The 19365-nt window shown below is 43.5% G+C and overlaps 1 protein-coding gene across 4 annotated transcripts in view; it reads left to right on the forward strand.

Moving 5' to 3' along the window:
- LOC121569996 (glucagon receptor) overlaps positions 1-19365 on the forward strand; it is a 241026-nt gene that overhangs the window by 204095 nt on the left and 17566 nt on the right. For 2 of the 4 annotated variants that reach the window (XM_041881420.2, XM_041881422.2), the window contains exons 2-10: positions 1073-1245; positions 2234-2330; positions 3660-3767; positions 3959-4053; positions 5977-6083; positions 6989-7157; positions 7562-7721; positions 10890-10950; positions 15249-15318. In XM_041881420.2, the coding sequence (XP_041737354.1) occupies positions 1192-1245; positions 2234-2330; positions 3660-3767; positions 3959-4053; positions 5977-6083; positions 6989-7157; positions 7562-7721; positions 10890-10950; positions 15249-15318 (921 nt within the window). In that variant the 5' untranslated portion in view covers positions 1073-1191. Of the gene's footprint in view, positions 1-955; positions 1246-2233; positions 2331-3659; positions 3768-3958; positions 4054-5976; positions 6084-6988; positions 7158-7561; positions 7722-10889; positions 10951-15248; positions 15319-19365 lie in introns of those variants that run through there. The other 2 variants (XM_041881423.2, XM_041881419.2) reach the window with 2 other exon arrangements.

The following is a 19365-nucleotide window of genomic DNA, read 5'->3' on the forward strand; positions in this document are numbered from 1 at the left end:
TTGTGATTGTGTGGAGGTTGGGGTCTCACGTCATGCATTTTTATGGAGGTGGGTTTGCGGTCTTTTTAGTGTAATGAGGATGTCTCATTACACTAAGACAAAGAGTCTCTCTCTCTCTCTCTCTCTCTCTCTCTCGCCCTCTGTGTCTCTCACTCAATTCAATTTCAATTTAAGGGCTTTATTGGTATGGGAAACATAAGTTTACATTGCCAAAGCAAGTGAAATAAACAATAAAAAAATGAAAAGTAAACATTACACTCACTAAAGTTCCAAAAGAATAAAGACATTTATAATGTCATTTTATGTCTAAATACAGTGTTGTAACAATGTGCAAATAGTTAAATAGGAAAAATAAATCCCTCTCTCTCTCCTCTCTCTTCCTCTCCCCCTTTCTCTCCTCTCTAATTAGGCCTAGTGCAGCATGATGTAGAGTGTAAACAGAAGCAGAGTGGTCTGGCTGAGCACTGAGGGCTGTCGTGTAGGTGTGTGTGTGTGTGTGTGTGTGTGTGTGTGTGTGTGTGTGTGTGTGTGTGTGTGTGTGTGTGTGTGTGTAGAGCCCAGCGCTGTGAGGTCAGGGAGAGTTCTTTTTCAGAATTCAAGTGGTGTTCCATGGAGCTCCTAGGAGTTCCACTGTCTGTCACCACAGCTGGTCAGCAGCCAGATATAGACCCCATCTAGCTAATGAGTAACTGTCACACCTAGACTGGAGTTCTATAATAAATGGACAAGTGCTTTTCCTGTTTGTTTCAATTCAATTGTTATGTGTGTGTCGGTTTGATTATACAGCAAGTGGGTTGTTCATTGTGTGTGTGTGTACACGTTTTACTATAATTGTGAGTACCAAAGGTCCTCACAAGAATAGTAAACCAACTACAATTCAGAGAAGAGAGGACATTTTGCCGGTCCTCACTATTTTAGGCTTAGGGGTTAGGTTTAGGGTTAATGTTTGGGTTAGGGTTAGGTCTAGGGTTAGGAGTTAGAGAAAATATAATTTAAAAAATGTAAAAAGGTCCTTACAAATATAGTAAGACATAGCTGTGTGTGTGACTCCTCCCCCTCTCTGTGTCACCAGGTAGAGTGGTTCCCAGGTAAAGCCCTCCTATGAGGTGAGGTTGAGTTGACCCCTGACCCCTGGCCAGTCCCCCAGCGCCCCTCACGCAGCGACCCTCCACCAGGCAGCAGGACTAAGGGATGTCACGGGGCTTCCTCCTGCTCACGCTGCTCACAGTCTCCTCCAGCATCCAAGTGAGGCCGGAACACACACTCAGATATACAGTACCAGTCAAAAGTTTAGACACACCTACTCATTCAAGTGCAAAGCTGTCATCAAGGCAAAGGGTGGCTACTTTGAAGAATCTAAAATCTAAAATATATTTTGATTTGTTTAACACTTTTTTGGTTACTACATGATTCTATATGTGTTATTTCATAGTTTTGATGTCTTCACTATTATTCTACAATGTAGAAAATTGTAAAAATAAAGAAAAACCCTTGAATGAGTAGGTGTCCTAAAACTTTTGACTGGTACTGTACACACACACACACACACACACACACACACACACACACACACACAGGCAGGCAGACACGCTGGCAGACAAAGAAGAACACCCAATAACATACCCACGACATTACGCAACACTCCACCTTTGATGCTTTGGAAGAGGAATTAATTGACCTTCTCTGGAAGCTAATTGACACGTTGGATCCTTCTAAGGATTCCAATGGATGCGTCATTCATTGTCCTGTCAACAGAATGCAGCCTAGCAGTGAGTCCCTCTGTAGGGCGCCATTCAGACATGGGAAGCCAGCCACCCCCAGTCCTGAAAGTGACTGGTGTTTAGAGTGTTGGGGAGAGACACATGGGTTTTTACATGGCAGAATTACCCTCTGAGAACGGGCCCTGTGTGGCAGAGAGTGTTGTAGTCTAAACACGCCCTGCCTCTCTGTCTCTGTCTGTCTGCCTGTCTGCCTGTCTGTCTCATGGTCTCTCTCTCTCTGTCTGTCTGTCTCTCTGTCTGTCTGTCTCTCTGTCTGTCTGTCTCTCTGTCTGTCTCTGTCTGTCTGTCTGTCTGTCTGTCTGTCTGTCTGTCTGTTTGTCTGTCTCTCTGTCTCTCTGTCTCTCTGTCTCTCTGTCTCTCTGCCTGTCTGTCTCTCTCTGTCTGTCTGTCTGTCTGTCTCTCTGCCTGTCTGTCTGTCTGTCTGTCTGTCTGTCTGTCTGTCTGTCCCCCAGGTGTCCCCAGCTAAGCCATTAAAGGCGTTGATGCAGAGATGGGTGATGTACACGGAGGAGTGTAGCCGCAATAACAGCAGAGAACCGGCACTCACTGGTGAGAAACACATGCACACGCCTGCACACATGCACGCACACACACACACACACACACTCACACACACACACACACACACACACTCACACAGGAATAGAGGGATAGAATATAGAGCACAGAGGGATAGAGGGATAGAGAATAGAGCACAGAGGGATAGAGGATAGAGCACAGAGGGATAGAGGATAGAGCACAGAGGGATAGAGGATAGAGGGATAGAGAATAGAGCACAGACGGATAGAGGATAGAGGATAGAGAATAGAGCACAGAGGGATAGAGGATAGAGGGATAGAGCACAGAGGGATAGAGGATAGAGGGATAGAGAATAGAGCACAGACGGGTAGAGGATAGAGGACAGAGAATAGAGCACAGAGGGATAGAGGATAGAGGGATAGAGCATAGAGAATAGAGCACAGAGGGATAGAGGATAGAGGGATAGAGCATAGAGAATAGAGCACAGAGGGATAGAGGATAGAGCACAGAGGGATAGACAATAGAGAATAGAGCACTGAGGGATAGAGATTAGAGAATAGAGCACAGACGATAGAGGATAGAGGATAGAGAATAGAGCACAGAGGGATAGAGGATAGAGGGATAGACCACAGAGGGATAGAGGATAGAGGTATAGAGAATAGAGAATAGAGCACAGAGGGATAGAGGATAGAGAATAGAGCACAGAGCACAAAGCACAGAGGGATATAGGGATATAGGATAGAAGGATATAGAATAGAGCACAGAGGGATAGAGTATAGAGATGGAGTGATAGAGGGATAGAGGGATAGAGGATAGAGGGATAGAGGATAGAGGGATAGAGGATAGAGGGATAGAGGATAGAGGGATAGAGGGATAGAGTATAGAGTGATAGAGAGATAGAGGATAGAGGGATGGAGTGATAGAGCATAGAGGGATGGAGTGATAGAGGTATAGAGAATAGAGGGATAGAGGGATAGAGGGATAGAGGGATAGAGAATAGAGGGATGGAGGGATAGAGGGATATAGTATAGAGGGATAGAGGATAGAGGGATAGAGGGATAGAGGGATAGAGGGATAGAGGGATAGAGGATAGAGGGATAGAGGGATAGAGGGATAGAGAATAGAGGGATAGAGGGATAGAGGATAGAGGGATGGAGGGATAGAGGGATATAGTATAGAGGGATAGAGAATAGAGGGATAGAGGGATAGAGGGATAGAGGGATAGAGGGATAGAGGGATAGAGGATAGAGGGATAGAGGGATAGAGGGATAGAGGGATAGAGAATAGAGGGATAGAGGGATAGAGGATAGAGGGATGGAGTGATAGAGATAAGAGATGTGTTGTAACTGTTCCCTATAGGTGTGATGTGTAACAGGACCTTTGACATGTATGCCTGCTGGCCCGATGGACTCCCCAACACTACCGTCAGTGTGTCCTGTCCCTGGTACCTGCCCTGGCACCACCAAGGTGAAGGTTGATGGTGATTGATTGGTTGGTTGGTTGGCTGATTGGTGAATAACTTGTGTATCATGTTCTATAAATACCAAATTCAGTCAAATATCTGAAGCTTCTGTCAAGTTAGTATGATAGGTGGTGTGAAGGGTAATAAATATGCTTCGGTCAGTGAATGACAGTCTATCTGTATGTATGTGTTCCAGTCCAGCATGGATCGGTGTACAGGGAATGTGACGCGGACGGACAGTGGGTTCCCCAGAAGAACACTAGCGAGTGTGACGCTAATGATCCTGCTCAGGTGAAAATTATGTTTCTTGTGAGTGAGGCTTAGAAATGCTGTGGATAAAATATCATGGATATAGATATGAAGGAAAGGATGTATAGAATTGATTAATGTTTGTGATCAGTGTGAGTGTACTCAGGTGTGTAGGCTAAATGTACAGTGCCTTCGGAAAGTAATCAGACACCTAGACTTTTTCCACATTTTGTTAGGTTACTGCCTTATTCTAAAATTTATTAAATTTCCCTCATCAATCTACACACAATACCCCATAATGACAAAGCAAAAACTGGTTTTTAGAAATTTTTGCACAATAAAAACACAAAAACAACAGAAATATCACATTTACATAAGTATTCAAACCCTTTAGTCAGTACTTTGTTGAAGCACCTTTGGCAGCAATTAAAGCCTAGAGTCTTCTTGGGTATGACGCTACAAGCTTGGCACACCTGTATTTGGGGTGTTTCTCCCATTCTTCTCTGCAGATCCTCTCAAGCTCTGTCAGGTTGGATGGGGAGCGTCGCCGCACAGCTATTTTCAGGTCTCTCCAGAGATGTTTGATCGGGTTCAAGTCCGGGCTCTGGATGGGCCACTCAAGGACATTCAGAGACTTGTCCCAAAGCCACTCCTGCGTTGTCTTGGCTGTGTGCTTAGGGTCGTTGTCCTGTTGGAAGGTGAACCTTCGCCCCAGTCTGAGGTCCTGAGTGCTCTGGAGCAGGTTTTCATCAAGGATCTCTCTTTACTTTGCTCCGTTCATCTTTCCCTCAATCCTAACTAGTCTCCCACTCCTTGCCGCTGAAAAACATCCCCACAGCTTGAAGCTGCCACCACCATGCTTCACCAGATTTCCTCCAGACGTGACGCTTGGCATTCAGGTCAAAGAGTTCGATCTTGGTTTCATCAGGCCAGAGAATCTTGTTTCTCATGGTCTGAGAATCCTTTAGGTGCCTTTTGGCAAACTCCAAGCGGGCTGTCATGTGCATTTTACTGAGGAGTGGCTTCCGTCTAGCCACTCTACCATAAAGGCCTGATTGGTGGAGTGCTGCAGAGATGGTTGTCCTTCTGTAAGGTTCTCCCATCTCCACAGAGGAACTCTAGAGCACTGTCAGAGTGACCATCGGGTTCTTGGTCACCTCCCTGACCAAGGCACTTCTCCCCCGATTGCTCAGTTTGGCCGGGAGGCCAGCTCTAGGAAGAGTCTTGGTGGTTCCAAACTCTTCCATTTAAGAATGATGGAGGCCACTGTGTTCTTGGGGACCTTCAATGCTGCAGACATATTTTGGTACCCTTCCCCAGATCTGTGCCTCGACACAATCCTCTCTGACAATTCCTTCGACCTCATGGCTTGGTTTTTGCTCTGACATGCACTGTCAACTGTGGGACCTTATGTAGACAGGTGTGTGCCTTTCCAAATCATGTCCAATCAATTGAATTTACCACAGGTGGACTCCAATCAAGTTGTAGAAACATCTCAAGGATAATCAATGGAAACAGGATGCACCTGAGCTCAATTTCGAGTCTCATAGCAAAGGGTCTGAATACTTATGTAAATGTAATATTTATGTTTTTGATTTGTAATAATTTTACAAACATTTCTAACAACCTGTTTTCGCTTTGTCATTATGGGGTATTGTGTGTAGTTTGATGAGGATTTTTATTTATTTAATCAATTTTAGAATAAGGCTGTAATGTAACAAAGTCAAGGGGTCTGAATACTTTCCAAATGCAGTGTATGTTATTGTTTCTCAATGTGCGAGTGTGTGTGTGTGTGTGTGTTTGTGTGTGTGTGTGTGTATGTGTGTGTGTGTGTGTGTGTGTTTGTGTGTGTGTGTGTGTGTGTGTTTGTATGTGTGTGTGTTGTGTGTGTGTGTGTGTGTGTGTGTGTGTGTGTGTGTGTGTGTGTGTGTGTGTGTGTGTGTGTGTGTGTGTGTGTGTTTGTAGCAGCACTATGGCCAGATCCTCAAGAAGTTCCGGACCATGTACACCGTGGGCTACTCTCTGTCTCTGGGGGCTCTGGTGTTAGCGCTCGGAGTCCTGATCACTTTCAGGTAACAAACAGACACACACACACACACACACACACACACACACACAAAGAGACACACACACACACAGACACACAGAGACACACACAGAGACACACAGACACACACACACACACACAGAGACACACACACAGAGACACACACACACAGAGACACACACACAGAGACACACAGACAGACACACACACACACACACAGAGACACACACACACAGAGACACACACACACAGAGACACACAGACACTGAGACACACACACAGAGACACACACACAGAGACACACAGACACTGAGACACCCTTTGGGGCTCTGGTGTTAATGCTTGGCATCATGATCAGGTAGCCTTCACCTCATGACCCTAAAGAGAAAAGAAAGACAGCCAGACACATGACCTCTCAGCCAACCACCACCCTCTTCTCTTCACTGAGGTAGAAAGGTAGATATTTCTAAGACAATGGAACATTTTTGATTTGAATAGAGAGAGCAGCTCTAATAACGTATAACCTTGGACATGTTAGTGAAGCAAGGTAGCTCCACTGACCTTGATGTGGGCACCTATTGACTGTAACCATAGAGATATACATATTCTAATTCCATTTCTATGACCTTTAAACTTTGTTATATTACCTCTGCTGTAGTTTACATTTCCCCCTAACAGGAAGTATCACTGTATGATGAACAACATTCACATTAACCTGTTTGCGTCCTTCATCCTGCATTCTCTGTCATCCTCTTCTCTCTCTCTCTCTCTCTCTCTCTCTCTCTCTCTCTCTCTCTCTCTCTCTCTCTCTCTCTCTCTCTCTCTCTCTATAATCTACTCTCCTCTCCTCTTTCTCTCTCTCTCTCTCTCTCTCTCTCTCTCCCCTCTCTCTCTCTCTCTCTCTCTCTCGCTGCCCCTCCCCCCCTACAGGAAGCTCCACTGTATGAGGAACAACATCCACATGAACCTGTTTGCCTCCTTCATCCTGCGTGCTCTGTCCATCCTGATAAAGGACGCCATGTTGGAGGCTCCCAGCGTCAACATCGGACAGGACCAGGACATTACACACTACGAGGTGGAGTGGCTCGTCAACAACCAGGTGGGTTGTTGTTGTTCTTGTCTGAAAGGGTCGTGGTCAAAAGTGGTCAGGTAAAGTGGTCGGTCAACAACATGGTGGGTGTGTTGGGTTGAGTTGACCAGGGTCTGGTAAAGTGGCTGGTCTGCAATGAGGTGAGTTGGCACTCTTCTGTTATTTTATTCATCGTTCCATAAAGCACCATCCATGTGCAAAACTCCCCTGCCTCTTAGCATCTGGCTACACGAACACGATGACATCAAATCCGAGCCCGCGACTATAGGAGCAGGGAGATTGTTGCTATAACGCTGAACTTCCTGCCCTTTCGAAACGCTGATGCATGATCTCTGAAGCATTGTTTAGCCATACTGAAGGACTATATATAAAGGATTTGTTAAGTCTTGAAACGTCTGTGTGTTGTCCTGTAGACGGCGGTGGGGTGTCGTATCGCCGTGGTGATGATGCAGTACAGTATCATGGCTAACAGCTATTGGCTGCTGGTGGAAGGCATCTACCTCCATAACCTGCTGGTCATCACCGTGTTCACTGAGAAAAACTACTTCAACATCTACCTGTGCATCGGCTGGGGTGAGGAGGGGGAGGGTGTGTGTGGGGGAAGGGGGTGTGTTGGGGGGGGGGTGTACGTGTGTGTCGCAGCATAGCAGCAAATGATATACCAGAAGATAGAGCATTTGGTAATCTGTTTGGTAGCCGGACACCTGAGTAGACATATTAAAGATATAGTCAACCTCAGGGTTAGGGTTAGGTAGTAGATATATTAGAGATATAGTCAGCCTCAGGGTTAGGTAGTAGTGATATTAGAGATATAGTCAGTCTCAGGGTTAGGGTTAGGTAGTAGAGATATTAGAGATATAGTCAGCCTCAGGGTTAAGGTTAGGTAGTAGAGATATTAGAGATATAGTCAGCCTCAGGGTTAGGGTTAAGTAGTAGATATATTAGAGATATAGTCAGCCTCAGGGTTAGGTAGTACATATATTAGAGATATAGTCAGCCTCAGGGTTAGGGTTAGGTAGTAGAGATATTAGAGATATAGTCAGCCTCAGGGTTAGGGTTAGGTAGTAGCGATATTAGAGATATTGTCAGCCTCAGGCTTAGGGTTAGGTAGTAGATATATTAGAGATATTGTCAGCCTCAGGGTTAGGGTTAGGTAGTAGAGATATTAGAGATATAGTCAGCCTCAGGGTTAGGGTTAGGTAGTAGAGATATTAGAGATGTTGTCAGCCTCAGGGTTAGGGTTACGTAGTAGAGATATTAGAGATATTGTCAGCCTCAGGGTTAGGTAGTAGAGATATTAGAGATATAGTCAGCCTCAGGGTTAGGGTTAGGTAGTAGAGATATTAGAGATATTGTCAGCCTCAGGGTTAGGGTTACGTAGTAGAGATATTAGAGATATTGTCAGTCTCAGGGTTAGGGTTACGTAGTAGAGATATTAGAGATATTGTCAGCCTCAGGGTTAGGTAGTAGAGATATTAGAGATATAGTCAGCCTCAGGGTTAGGAAGTAGAGATATTATAGATATAGTCAGCCTCAGGGTTAGGTAGTAGATATATTAGAGATATAGTCAGCCTCAGGGTTAAGGTTAGGTAGTAGAGATATTAGAGTTATAGTCAGCATCAGGGTTAGGTAGTAGAGATATTAGAGATATTGTCAGCCTCAGGGTTAGGTAGTAGAGATATTAGAGATATAGTCAGCCTCAGGGTTAGGGTTAGGTAGTAGAGATATTAGAGATATTGTCAGCCTCAGGGTTAGGGTTACGTAGTAGAGATATTAGAGATATTGTCAGCCTCAGGGTTAGGGTTACGTAGTAGAGATATTAGAGATATTGTCAGCCTCAGGGTTAGGTATTAGAGATATTAGAGATATAGTCAGCCTCAGGGTTAGGAAGTAGAGATATTAGAGATATAGTCAGCCTCAGGGTTAGGTAGTAGATATATTAGAGATATAGTCAGCCTCAGGGTTAGGGTTAGGTAGTAGAGATATTAGAGATATAGTCAGCATCAGGGTTAGGTAGTAGAGATATTAGAGATATAGTCAGCCTCAGGGTTAGGTAGTAGATATATTAGAGATATAGTCAGCCTCAGGGTTAGGTAGTAGAGATATTAGAGTTATAGTCAGCCTCAGGGTTAGGTAGTAGAGATATTAGAGATATAGTCAGCCTCAGGGTTAGGTAGTAGAGATATTAGAGATATAGTCAGCCTCAGGGTTAGGTAGTAGATATATTAGAGATATAGTCAGCCTCAGGGTTAGGTAGTAGAGATATTAGAGATATAGTCAGCCTCAGGGTTAGGTAGTAGAGATATTAGAGATATAGTCAGCCTCAGGGTTAGGGTTAGGTAGTACAGACATTAGAGATATAGTCAGCCTCAGGGTTAGGGTTAGGTACATTTACATTTTACATTTTAGTCATTTAGCAGACACTCTTATCCAGAGCGACTTACAGTTAGTGAGTGCATACATTTTCATACTGGTCCCCTGTGGGAATCGAACCCACAACCCTGGCGTTGCAAGCGCCATGCTCTACCAACTGAGCTACATGGGACTAGTAGAGATATTAGAGATATAGTCAGCCTCAGGGTTAGGTAGTAGAGATATTAGAGTTATAGTCAGCCTCAGGGTTAGGTAGTAGATATATTAGAGATATAGTCAGCCTCAGGGTTAGGTAGTAGAGATATTAGAGATATAGTCAGCCTCAGGGTTAGGGTTAGGTAGTACAGACATTAGAGATATAGTCAGCCTCAGGGTTAGGGTTAGGTACATTTACATTTTACATTTTAGTCATTTAGCAGACACTCTTATCCAGAGCGACTTACAGTTAGTGAGTGCATACATTTTCATACTGGTCCCCTGTGGGAATCGAACCCACAACCCTGGCGTTGCAAGCGCCATGCTCTACCAACTGAGCTACATGGGACTAGTAGAGATATTAGAGATATAGTCAGCCTCAGGGTTAGGGTTAGGTAGTAGAGATATTAGAGATATAGTCAGCCTCAGGGTTAGGTAGTAGAGATATTAGAGATATAGTCAGCCTCAGGGTTAGGGTTAGGTAGTAGATATATTAGAGATATTATCAGCCTCAGGATTAAGTAGTAGAGATAGTAGAGATATAGTCAGCCTCGGGGTTAGGTAGTAGAGATAGTAGAGATATAGTCAGCCTCAGGGTTAGGTAGTAGAGATATTAGAGATATAGTCAGCCTCAGGGTTAGGGTTAGGTAGTAGATATATTAGAGATATAGTCAGCCTCAGGGTTAGGTAGTAGAGATATTAGAGATATAGTCAGCCTCAGGGTTAGGCTTAGGTAGTAGAGATAGTAGATATATAGTCAGCCTCAGGGTTAGGTAGTAGAGATATTAGAGATATAGTCAGCCTCAGGGTTAGGCTTAGGTAGTAGAGATATTAGAGATATAGTCAGCATCAGGGTTAGGTAGTAGAGCTATTAGAGATATAGTCAGCCTCAGGGTTAGGGTTAGGTAGTAGAGATATTAGAGATATAGTCAGCCTCAGGGTTAGGGTTAGGTAGTAGATATATTAGAGATATAGTCAGCATCAGGGTTAGGGTTAGGTAGTAGATATAGTAGAGATATAGTCAGCATCAGGGTTAGGTAGTAGAGATAGTAGAGATATAGTCAGCCTCTGGGTTAGGTAGTAGATATATTAGAGATATAGTCAGTCTCAGGATACAGAGTGGTAGTATATGAGTTTTGAGTCTTGGTGTGTTTAATTTGATTCTCTCTGCAGGTGCCCCTCTGATCTTCCTGGTGCCCTGGGTGATGGTAAAATACCTGTATGAAAATGAGGAGTAAGTTCTCAATGTGCCCGCATTAGTGTGTGAGTGCCTGCCTGAGTGTGTGAGTGTGTGCCTGAGTGTGTGAGTGTGTGCCTGAGTGTGTGAGTGCCTATATGAGTGTGTGAGTGTCTGCATGAGTGTGTGAGTGCCTGCATGAGTGTGTGAGTGCCTGCATGTTTGCCTGACCCAGTTTGTATGACAGGAGAAAGGAGAGAAATGATGATACAACTAAATATTCACTCTGTGTGATACAACTAAACATTCACTCTGTGTGATACAACTAAACATTCACTCTGTGTGATACAACTAAACATTCACTCTGTGTGATACAACTAAACATTCACTCTGTGTGATACAACTAAACATTCACATCCAACTGCTTTCCACCAGTCCTTTTGGAGTTGAAGGAAAAGTTTTTCTTGTGCCTGTGAGGAAGTAATATGTGTAAAGCTCTGTTCTGTCAGTGGTGGTATAACCTCTAGATCAAACTAGTTCTGAGTAGTATTACTGGTGGTTTAACCTCTAGTTCAAACCAGTTCTGAGTGGTATTACTGGTGGTATAACCACTAGTTCAAGCCAGTTCTGAGTAGTACTACTGGTGGTATAACCTCTAGTTCAAACTAGTTCTGAGTAGTATTACTGGTGGTTTAACCTCTAGTTCAAACCAGTTCTGAGTGGTATTACTGGTGGTATAACCACTAGTTCAAACCAGTTCTGAGTAGTACTACTGCTGGTATAACCTCTAGTTCAAACCAGTTCTGAGTAGTATTACTGGTGGTATAACCTCTAGATCAAACCAGTTCTGAGTAGTATTACTGGTGGTATAACCTCTAGTTCAAACCAGTTCTGAGTAGTATTACTGGTGATGCAATGATGCATGACTAATGACACCTCCAATACTTTTAGAGACAAGAAATTGAGAGGTCAGACAGACTGCTCTCCAAGTGAAAATCACTGCAGTATACCTTGGAGGATTTTGATCAATTTAGCAGAAAAGTATAGTCAACAGCTGGCACCTAAACCATTTAGCGGTTGACTGGAATGTCATGTTTTGGGCGCAGGTGGGTTAGTGAAGCAGGAAACCTCCTGTGATGTGTGATGTAACATAAAGGTTCTACCACTTAGAACAGAGATGAGGACACTCAGCGGACAGGAGAACTTCCCCAAGAAGTTAAACTGTCTCTGACTGTCCTTGATCTTTTATTCTGAGTCCAACCTCTCATTCTCCACTCTCTTAGGACTACTTACTATAGTACCCTACTGTATACTCTCTTAGGGCTACTTACTATAGTCCCTACTGTATACTCTCTTAGGACTACTTACTATATTACCCTACTGTATTCTCTCTTAGGGCTACTTACTATAGTCCCTACTGTATACTCTCTTAGGGCTACTTACTATAGTACCCTACTGTATACTCTCTTAGGACTGCAGTACTATAGTACCCTACTGTATACTCTCTTAGGACTGCAGTACTATAGTACCCTACTGTATACTCTCTTAGGGCTACAGTACTATAGTACCCTACTGTATACTCTCTTAGGGCTACTTACTATAGTACCCTACTGTATACTCTCTTAGGGCTACTTACTATAGTACCCTACTGTATACTCTCTTAGGGCTACAGTACTATAGTACCCTACTGTATACTCTCTTAGGGCGACTTACTATAGTACCCTACTGTATACTCTCTTAGGGCTACTTACTATATTACCCTACTGTATACTCTATTGGAACTACAGTGCTATAGTACCCTACTGTATACTCTCTTAGGACTGCAGTACTATAGTACCCTACTGTATACTCTCTTAGGACTGAAGTACTATAGTACCCTACTGTATACTCTCTTAGGGCTACTTACTATAGTACCCTACTGTATACTCTCTTAGGACTGCAGTACTATAGTACCCTACTGTATACTCTCTTAGGACTGCAGTACTATAGTACCCTACTGTATACTCTCTTAGAACTGCAGTACTATAGAACCCTACTGTATACTCTCTTAGGACTACAGTACTATAGTACCCTACTGTATACTCTCTTAGGACTGCAGTACTATAGTACCCTACTGTATACTCTCTTGGAACTACAGTACTATATAATACCCTACTGTATACTCTCTTAGGACTGCAGCACTATAGTACCCTACTGTATACTCTCTTAGGACTACAGTACTATTGTCACTACTTTATACTCTCTTAGGGCTACAGTACTATAGTACCCTACTGTATACTCTCTTAGAACTACAGTACTATAGTACCCTACTGTATACTCTCTTAGGACTGCAGTACTATAGTACCCTACTGTATACTCTCTTAGGGCTACAGTACTATAGTACCCTACTGTATACTCTCTTAGAACTACAGTACTATAGTACCCTACTGTATACTCTCTTAGAACTACAGTACTATAGTACCCTACTGTATACTCTCTTAGGACTGCAGTACTATAGTACCCTACTGTATACTCTCTTAGGGCTACAGTACTATAGTACCCTACTGTATACTCTCTTAGAACTACAGTACTATAGGACCCTACTGTATACTCTCTTAGGACTGCAGTACTATAGTACCCTACTGTATACTCTCTTAGGGCTACAGTACTATAGTACCCTACTGTATACTCTCTTAGGGCTACTTACTATAATACCCTACTGTATACTCTCTTAGGGTTACAGTACTATAGTACCCTACTGTATACTCTCTTAGGACTGCAGTACAATAGTACCCTATTGTATACTCTCTTAGGACTACAGTACTGTAGTACCCTACTCTATACTCTCTTAGGGCTACAGTGCTATAGTACCCTACTGTATACTCTCTTAGGACTACAGTACTATAGTACCCTACTCTATACTCTCTTGGAACTACAGTACTATAGTACCCTACTGTATACTCTCTTAGGGCGACTTACTATATTACCCTACTGTATACTCTCTTAGGGCTACAGTACTATAGGACCCTACTGTATACTCTCTTAGGACTGCAGTACTATAGTACCCTACTGTATACTCTCTTAGGGCTACAGTACTATAGTACCCTACTGTATACTCTCTTAGGGCTACTTACTATAATACCCTACTGTATACTCTCTTAGGGTTACAGTACTATAGTACCCTACTGTATACTCTCTTAGGACTGCAGTACAATAGTACCCTACTGTATACTCTCTTAGGACTACAGTACTGTAGTACACTACTGTATACTCTCTTAGGGCTACAGTGCTATAGTACCCTACTGTATACTCTCTTAGGACTACAGTACTATAGTACCCTACTCTATACTCTCTTGGAACTACAGTACTATAGTACCCTACTGTATACTCTCTTAGGGATACTTACTATAGTACCCTACTGTATACTCTCTACAGTACATACTCACAGAGAACAAAGTAGTCAGGAGGGGAGTGCTGGACTATAACCATACTGTTGACACCTTCTGTAGTTACATAAGACCTTTGGCAGCGATTACAGCCTCGAGTCTTCTTGGGTATGACGCTACAAGCTTGGCACACCTGTATTTAGGGAGTTTCTCCCATTCTTCTCTGCAGATCCTCTCAAGCTCTGTCAGGTTGGATGGGGAGCGTCGCTGCACAGCTATTTTCAGGTCTCTCCAGAGATGTTAGATCGGGTTCAAGTCCGGGTTTTGGCTGTGCCACTCAAGGACATTCAGAGACTTGTCCAGAAGCCACTCTTGCATTGTCTTGGCTGTTTGCTTAGGGTCGTTGTTCTGTTGGAAGGTGAATTTCATTCCAGTTTGTGGTTCTGAGCACTCTGGAGCAGGTTTTCATCAAGGGTCTCTCTGTACTTTGCTCCGTTTATCTTTCCCTCGATCCTGACTAGTCTCCCAGTCCCTGCCGCTGAAAAACATCCCCACAGCATGATGCTGCCATCACCATGCTTCCCCGTAGGGATGGTGCCAGGTTTCCTCCAGACGTGACGCTTGGCATTCAGGCCAAAGAGTTCAGTCTTGGTTTCATCAGACCAGAGAATCTGTAGGGTCTAAGATGTATAGTGTTTTATCACCCAAGAGTACTACAACGACTACTGTAACACTGGCATAGAACTGTCCTTTGCTCAACTAAGAAGTGTGTGGAACTGTTAGTGTAGAACAACTGTAGAAGTAGTTTGAGCCTTGTAAACAGGGCCCTGTATGTTACCACAGTGTTGTGTTGAGCCTTGTAAACAGGGCCCTTTATGTTACCACAGTGTTGTGTTGAGTCTTGTATATAGGGCCCCTAGAATACAACCCTGGGGAAGAGAGGTGCTGTCTGTATGCTACACTCAGTGTTGTGTTGCCTCTGTTTGACAGGTGCTGGGAGCAGAATATCAACATGCAGTACTGGTGGATCATACGATCCCCTATACTGCTGGCAGTTGTGGTAAGTACACTTTTGTTTGTTCTCTTTCAAAGTCTCTCTCTCTCTCTCTCTCTCTCTCTCTCTCTCTCTCTCTCTGCCCCCCTCCTCTCTCTCTCTCTCTCTCTCTCTCTCTCTCTCTCTCTCTCTCTCTCTCTCTCTCTCTCTCTCTCTCTCTCTCTCTCTCTCTCTCTCTCTCTCTCTCTCTATCTACATCTCTATCTCACTCTCTATCTCTCGGATTCTCTCTCTCCCTCTCCGTCTCCCCCCCCTCTCTCTCCCTCTCTCCCTCTCTCTCTGCCCCCTCTCTCTGCCCTCTCTCTCTCTCTCTCTCTCTCTCTCTCTCTCTTTCTCTCTCTCTCTCCCCCCCCTCTCTCTCTCTCTCTCTCTCTCTCTCTCTCTCTCTCTCTCTCTCTGTCTGTAACATGATGGTGATGAGGAGGATGACATGTTCAATGATTAAGTAATGATGAGGATGTTTTCCACTTCACCATGTCATGTCAGCTAAAGTACAGGCCAGTTAAAGCCTGCGTGCGTGTTTGTTTTCCTTCTGTGCTTACGTTTACGTTTCCTAACCTTGTTCACCCCAGCTGTCATACACATTTTATGTATGTGGCAGTGTCACTTCGCCTTCCATTCACGCAATATTCCATATTGAGGCACCTGCTCTATCATACATGAAGACAGTGTGAAAGGGTATTCCATGAAACACACACAGGTGAGGTTGGAAACCCAGAGGGCTTCCATGAAAAACACACACAGAAACGAACAATATATATATATATATATATATATATACAAAGCAGTTTGTTCAATCAGTTAAACAAAGCATACTAAATACAATTAGTATGCTCTGTTTGGGTGTCTCTGTTTGGGTTTTTTTATTTGATGTCCTGCCCCACTACCCCCCTACCACTCACCCTGACCTTAAACATGAAGACAGTGTGGAATGGTATCTCCTACCACTGACCTTGACCTTAAACATAAAGACAGTGTGGAATGGTATCTCCTATCACTCACCCTGACCTTAAACATAAAGAAAGTGTGGAATGGTATCTCCTATCACTCACCTTTACCTTAAACATGAAGACAGTGTGGAATGGTATCTCCTATCACTCACCTTGACCTTAAACATGAAGACAGTGTGGAATGGTATCTCCTATCACTCACCTTGACCTTAAACATGAAGACAGTGTGGAATGGTATCCCCTATCACTCACCTTGACCTTAAACATGAAGACAGTGTGGAATGGTATCCCCTATCACTCACCTTTACCTTAAACATGAAGACAGTGTGGAATGGTATCTCCTATCACTCACCTTGACCTTAAACATGAAGACAGTGTGGAATGGTATCTCCTATCACTCACCTTGACCTTAAACATGAAGACAGTGTGGAATGGTATCCCCTATCACTCACCTTGACCTTAAACATGAAGACAGTGTGGAATGGTATCCCCTATCACTCACCTTGACCTTAAACATGAAGACAGTGTGGAATGGTATCCCCTATCACTCACCTTGACCTTAAACATGAAGACAGTGTGGAATGGTATCCCCTATCACTCACCTTGACCTTAAACATGAAGACAGTGTGGAATGGTATCCCCTATCACTCACCTTGACCTTAAACATGAAGACAGTGTGGAATGGTATCCCCTATCACTCACCTTGACCTTAAACATGAAGACAGTGTGGAATGGTATCCCCTATCACTCACCTTGACCTTAAACATGAAGACAGTGTGGAATGGTATCCCCTATCACTCACCTTGACCTTAAACATGAAGACAGTGTGGAATGGTATCCCCTATCACTCACCTTGACCTTAAACATGAAGACAGTGTGGAATTGTATCTCCTATCACTCACCTTGACCTTAAACATGAAGACAGTGTGGAAGGGTTTATGAAGTAAAGGAAGTAAGTTGTCATCCTTCAAAGAGCCTGGAGTGATGTTGGCATTGTCTGTTCTCTGTACCCAGATTACAAGAGGGTCGCCGACAGACATGTTTGTCCTGTTTCTAGCTCCTAGCCAACTTTGCAATATATATATTTTGTTGTTGTTATTTCTTACATTATTTGCTCAGAATGTTTTTTGCATTATTCTGATATTTCTTAAAGGAAAAAAATACAGAAATCATCCCCATATGATGCAGCATCACATCATGCAAAATGCATTATAAGGGGATGATTTCTGTATTTTGAAAGTTACATATCTTGAAAACTTGATTGGTGACAAGCAAAACATTTTGGGACTATGTCAACAATGGACTAATGAAACAGATACCAAAAAAATAGTTTTCGGGTGGACTTTTCCTTTAATTCCTTTCTTTTAATTTTTTGGATTTGTGTGTATTGTTTTGTATTGTTATGTATTACTGCACTGTTGGAGCTAGGAACATAAGCATTTCGCTGCACCTGCGATAACATATGCAAAATATGTGTACACGACCAATACAAGTATAAAAAAAGTACTATTTGTTTTCTTTCAAAAGCTTTTGAGTGCCAGGTTCCAGATGATTCCATCAGCCAGGCAAGTCCAATCAAGCGCAGCCAAAGTTTTTGAAAGAAAAAAGATACTGTCCTCCATCTTTGTTTGGGTGTTTTCATTTGATGTCCACTTCACTCTGACCGTAGCGTTATTTTTTTATTTTGTATTATTCTTTTTATTTAACATTTATTTAACTAGGTTATTAGTAACCTACTCCTGGAAGATCAGGGCTGGTTTTATATAAGAGTGAGATTTGTCATGGCAGTTGTTACATCAGACTAGGGTTGAAAAAAGTCCAGTAAATTTCCAGAAATTCCCAGAAATCCTGGTTGGAAGATTCCTGGAATCTGTCAGGAATTGGCAGGAAATCCAGGAATATTCCAACCAGGATTTTTGGAAAACCAGGGGATTTTTTGGAGGAAAGTTACCAGGATGTTGCAACTCTACATTAGACAGACTCCATACTAGCTATAGTAAGTTATGCCGTTATGCATTCAAGGGTCTTTACTCCTATGGATTTGTTTGGGGCGTTTTCGTTTGATGTCCTGACCCTACTTCTCTACCCCCTACCACTCCAATTTGACCCTATAGTTATTAGTAGCCTACTCCTGGCTGGGCTGGGCTGGGTTTTATATAACAGTGAGATCCGTCATGGCGGCCGTCACATCAGACAGACTCTCCAAGTCAACATACCAGCTATAGTATGCCAGCGTTCAAGGGTCTGTCTTTCTTCAATATCCGTCTGGGTGCTTCAGTCTTTAGTTTGATGAAGTCCTGACCCAGTTCTACCCTCTGCTGCCCCACCATGAACATAGTGTTAATGAAAGGTCAGAACAATGGGTTTATATAAGAGTAATATTCGTCACGGCGGCCGTCAGGTCAGACCAGGGCTGAATCCCAAATGTTTACATCCCAAATGGCACCCTATCCCCTGTATAGTGCACTACTTTTGACAAGAGCCATGGGTCCTGGTCAAAAGTAGTGCACTATATAGGGAAAAGTGTGCCATTTGGGACGCCGCCTATGTCCGTTACACAGACAGACGCCCCGGGTCGAGTCGGCATAGTTTCCTAACATCAATCCTCTTCCTAAGTGTCTGTAGCTGTATCTCACAGGAATTCCTTTGTTTGAGTATCCACAGAGACAGAGGTGGTGAGGTCAGTTCCTGCTTTGCTTTTCATGTAGCCCATGACAACAAAACGCCACTCACTCACCTCTTTATCGCGGGCCCGTTTGGTTTAGGACGCTCGTTTGAGTCAACGTCAGCGGACATGTTTTTATCTGTTAATGTAGCAGTTAACATGCTAGCCTGCTGGTCCTAGATCTGTTTGGACTGTCTTGCCAACTCCTATTTAAACATGTTGGCCATGACGAGTTGACTATACTGCTGCACAAACATGTCTGTAAGCAGGCTAAGGTCTGGATTCAATCCCATCGGCAGTAAATCCGTGTTATGGCGCGTTTGACATTTAAAGTGAATTTCCGCTTGAGCCGACGTATGCAGCATGTACCGTGAATTCGGTCTCCGCAAAACGTGGAAGCATTGACCTTAAAAGGTGCAAGGCCGACAAAGCGCGATC

Source organism: Coregonus clupeaformis, chromosome 7, assembly GCF_020615455.1.
Source record: "Coregonus clupeaformis isolate EN_2021a chromosome 7, ASM2061545v1, whole genome shotgun sequence".
Taxonomy (NCBI): Eukaryota; Metazoa; Chordata; class Actinopteri; order Salmoniformes; family Salmonidae; genus Coregonus; species Coregonus clupeaformis.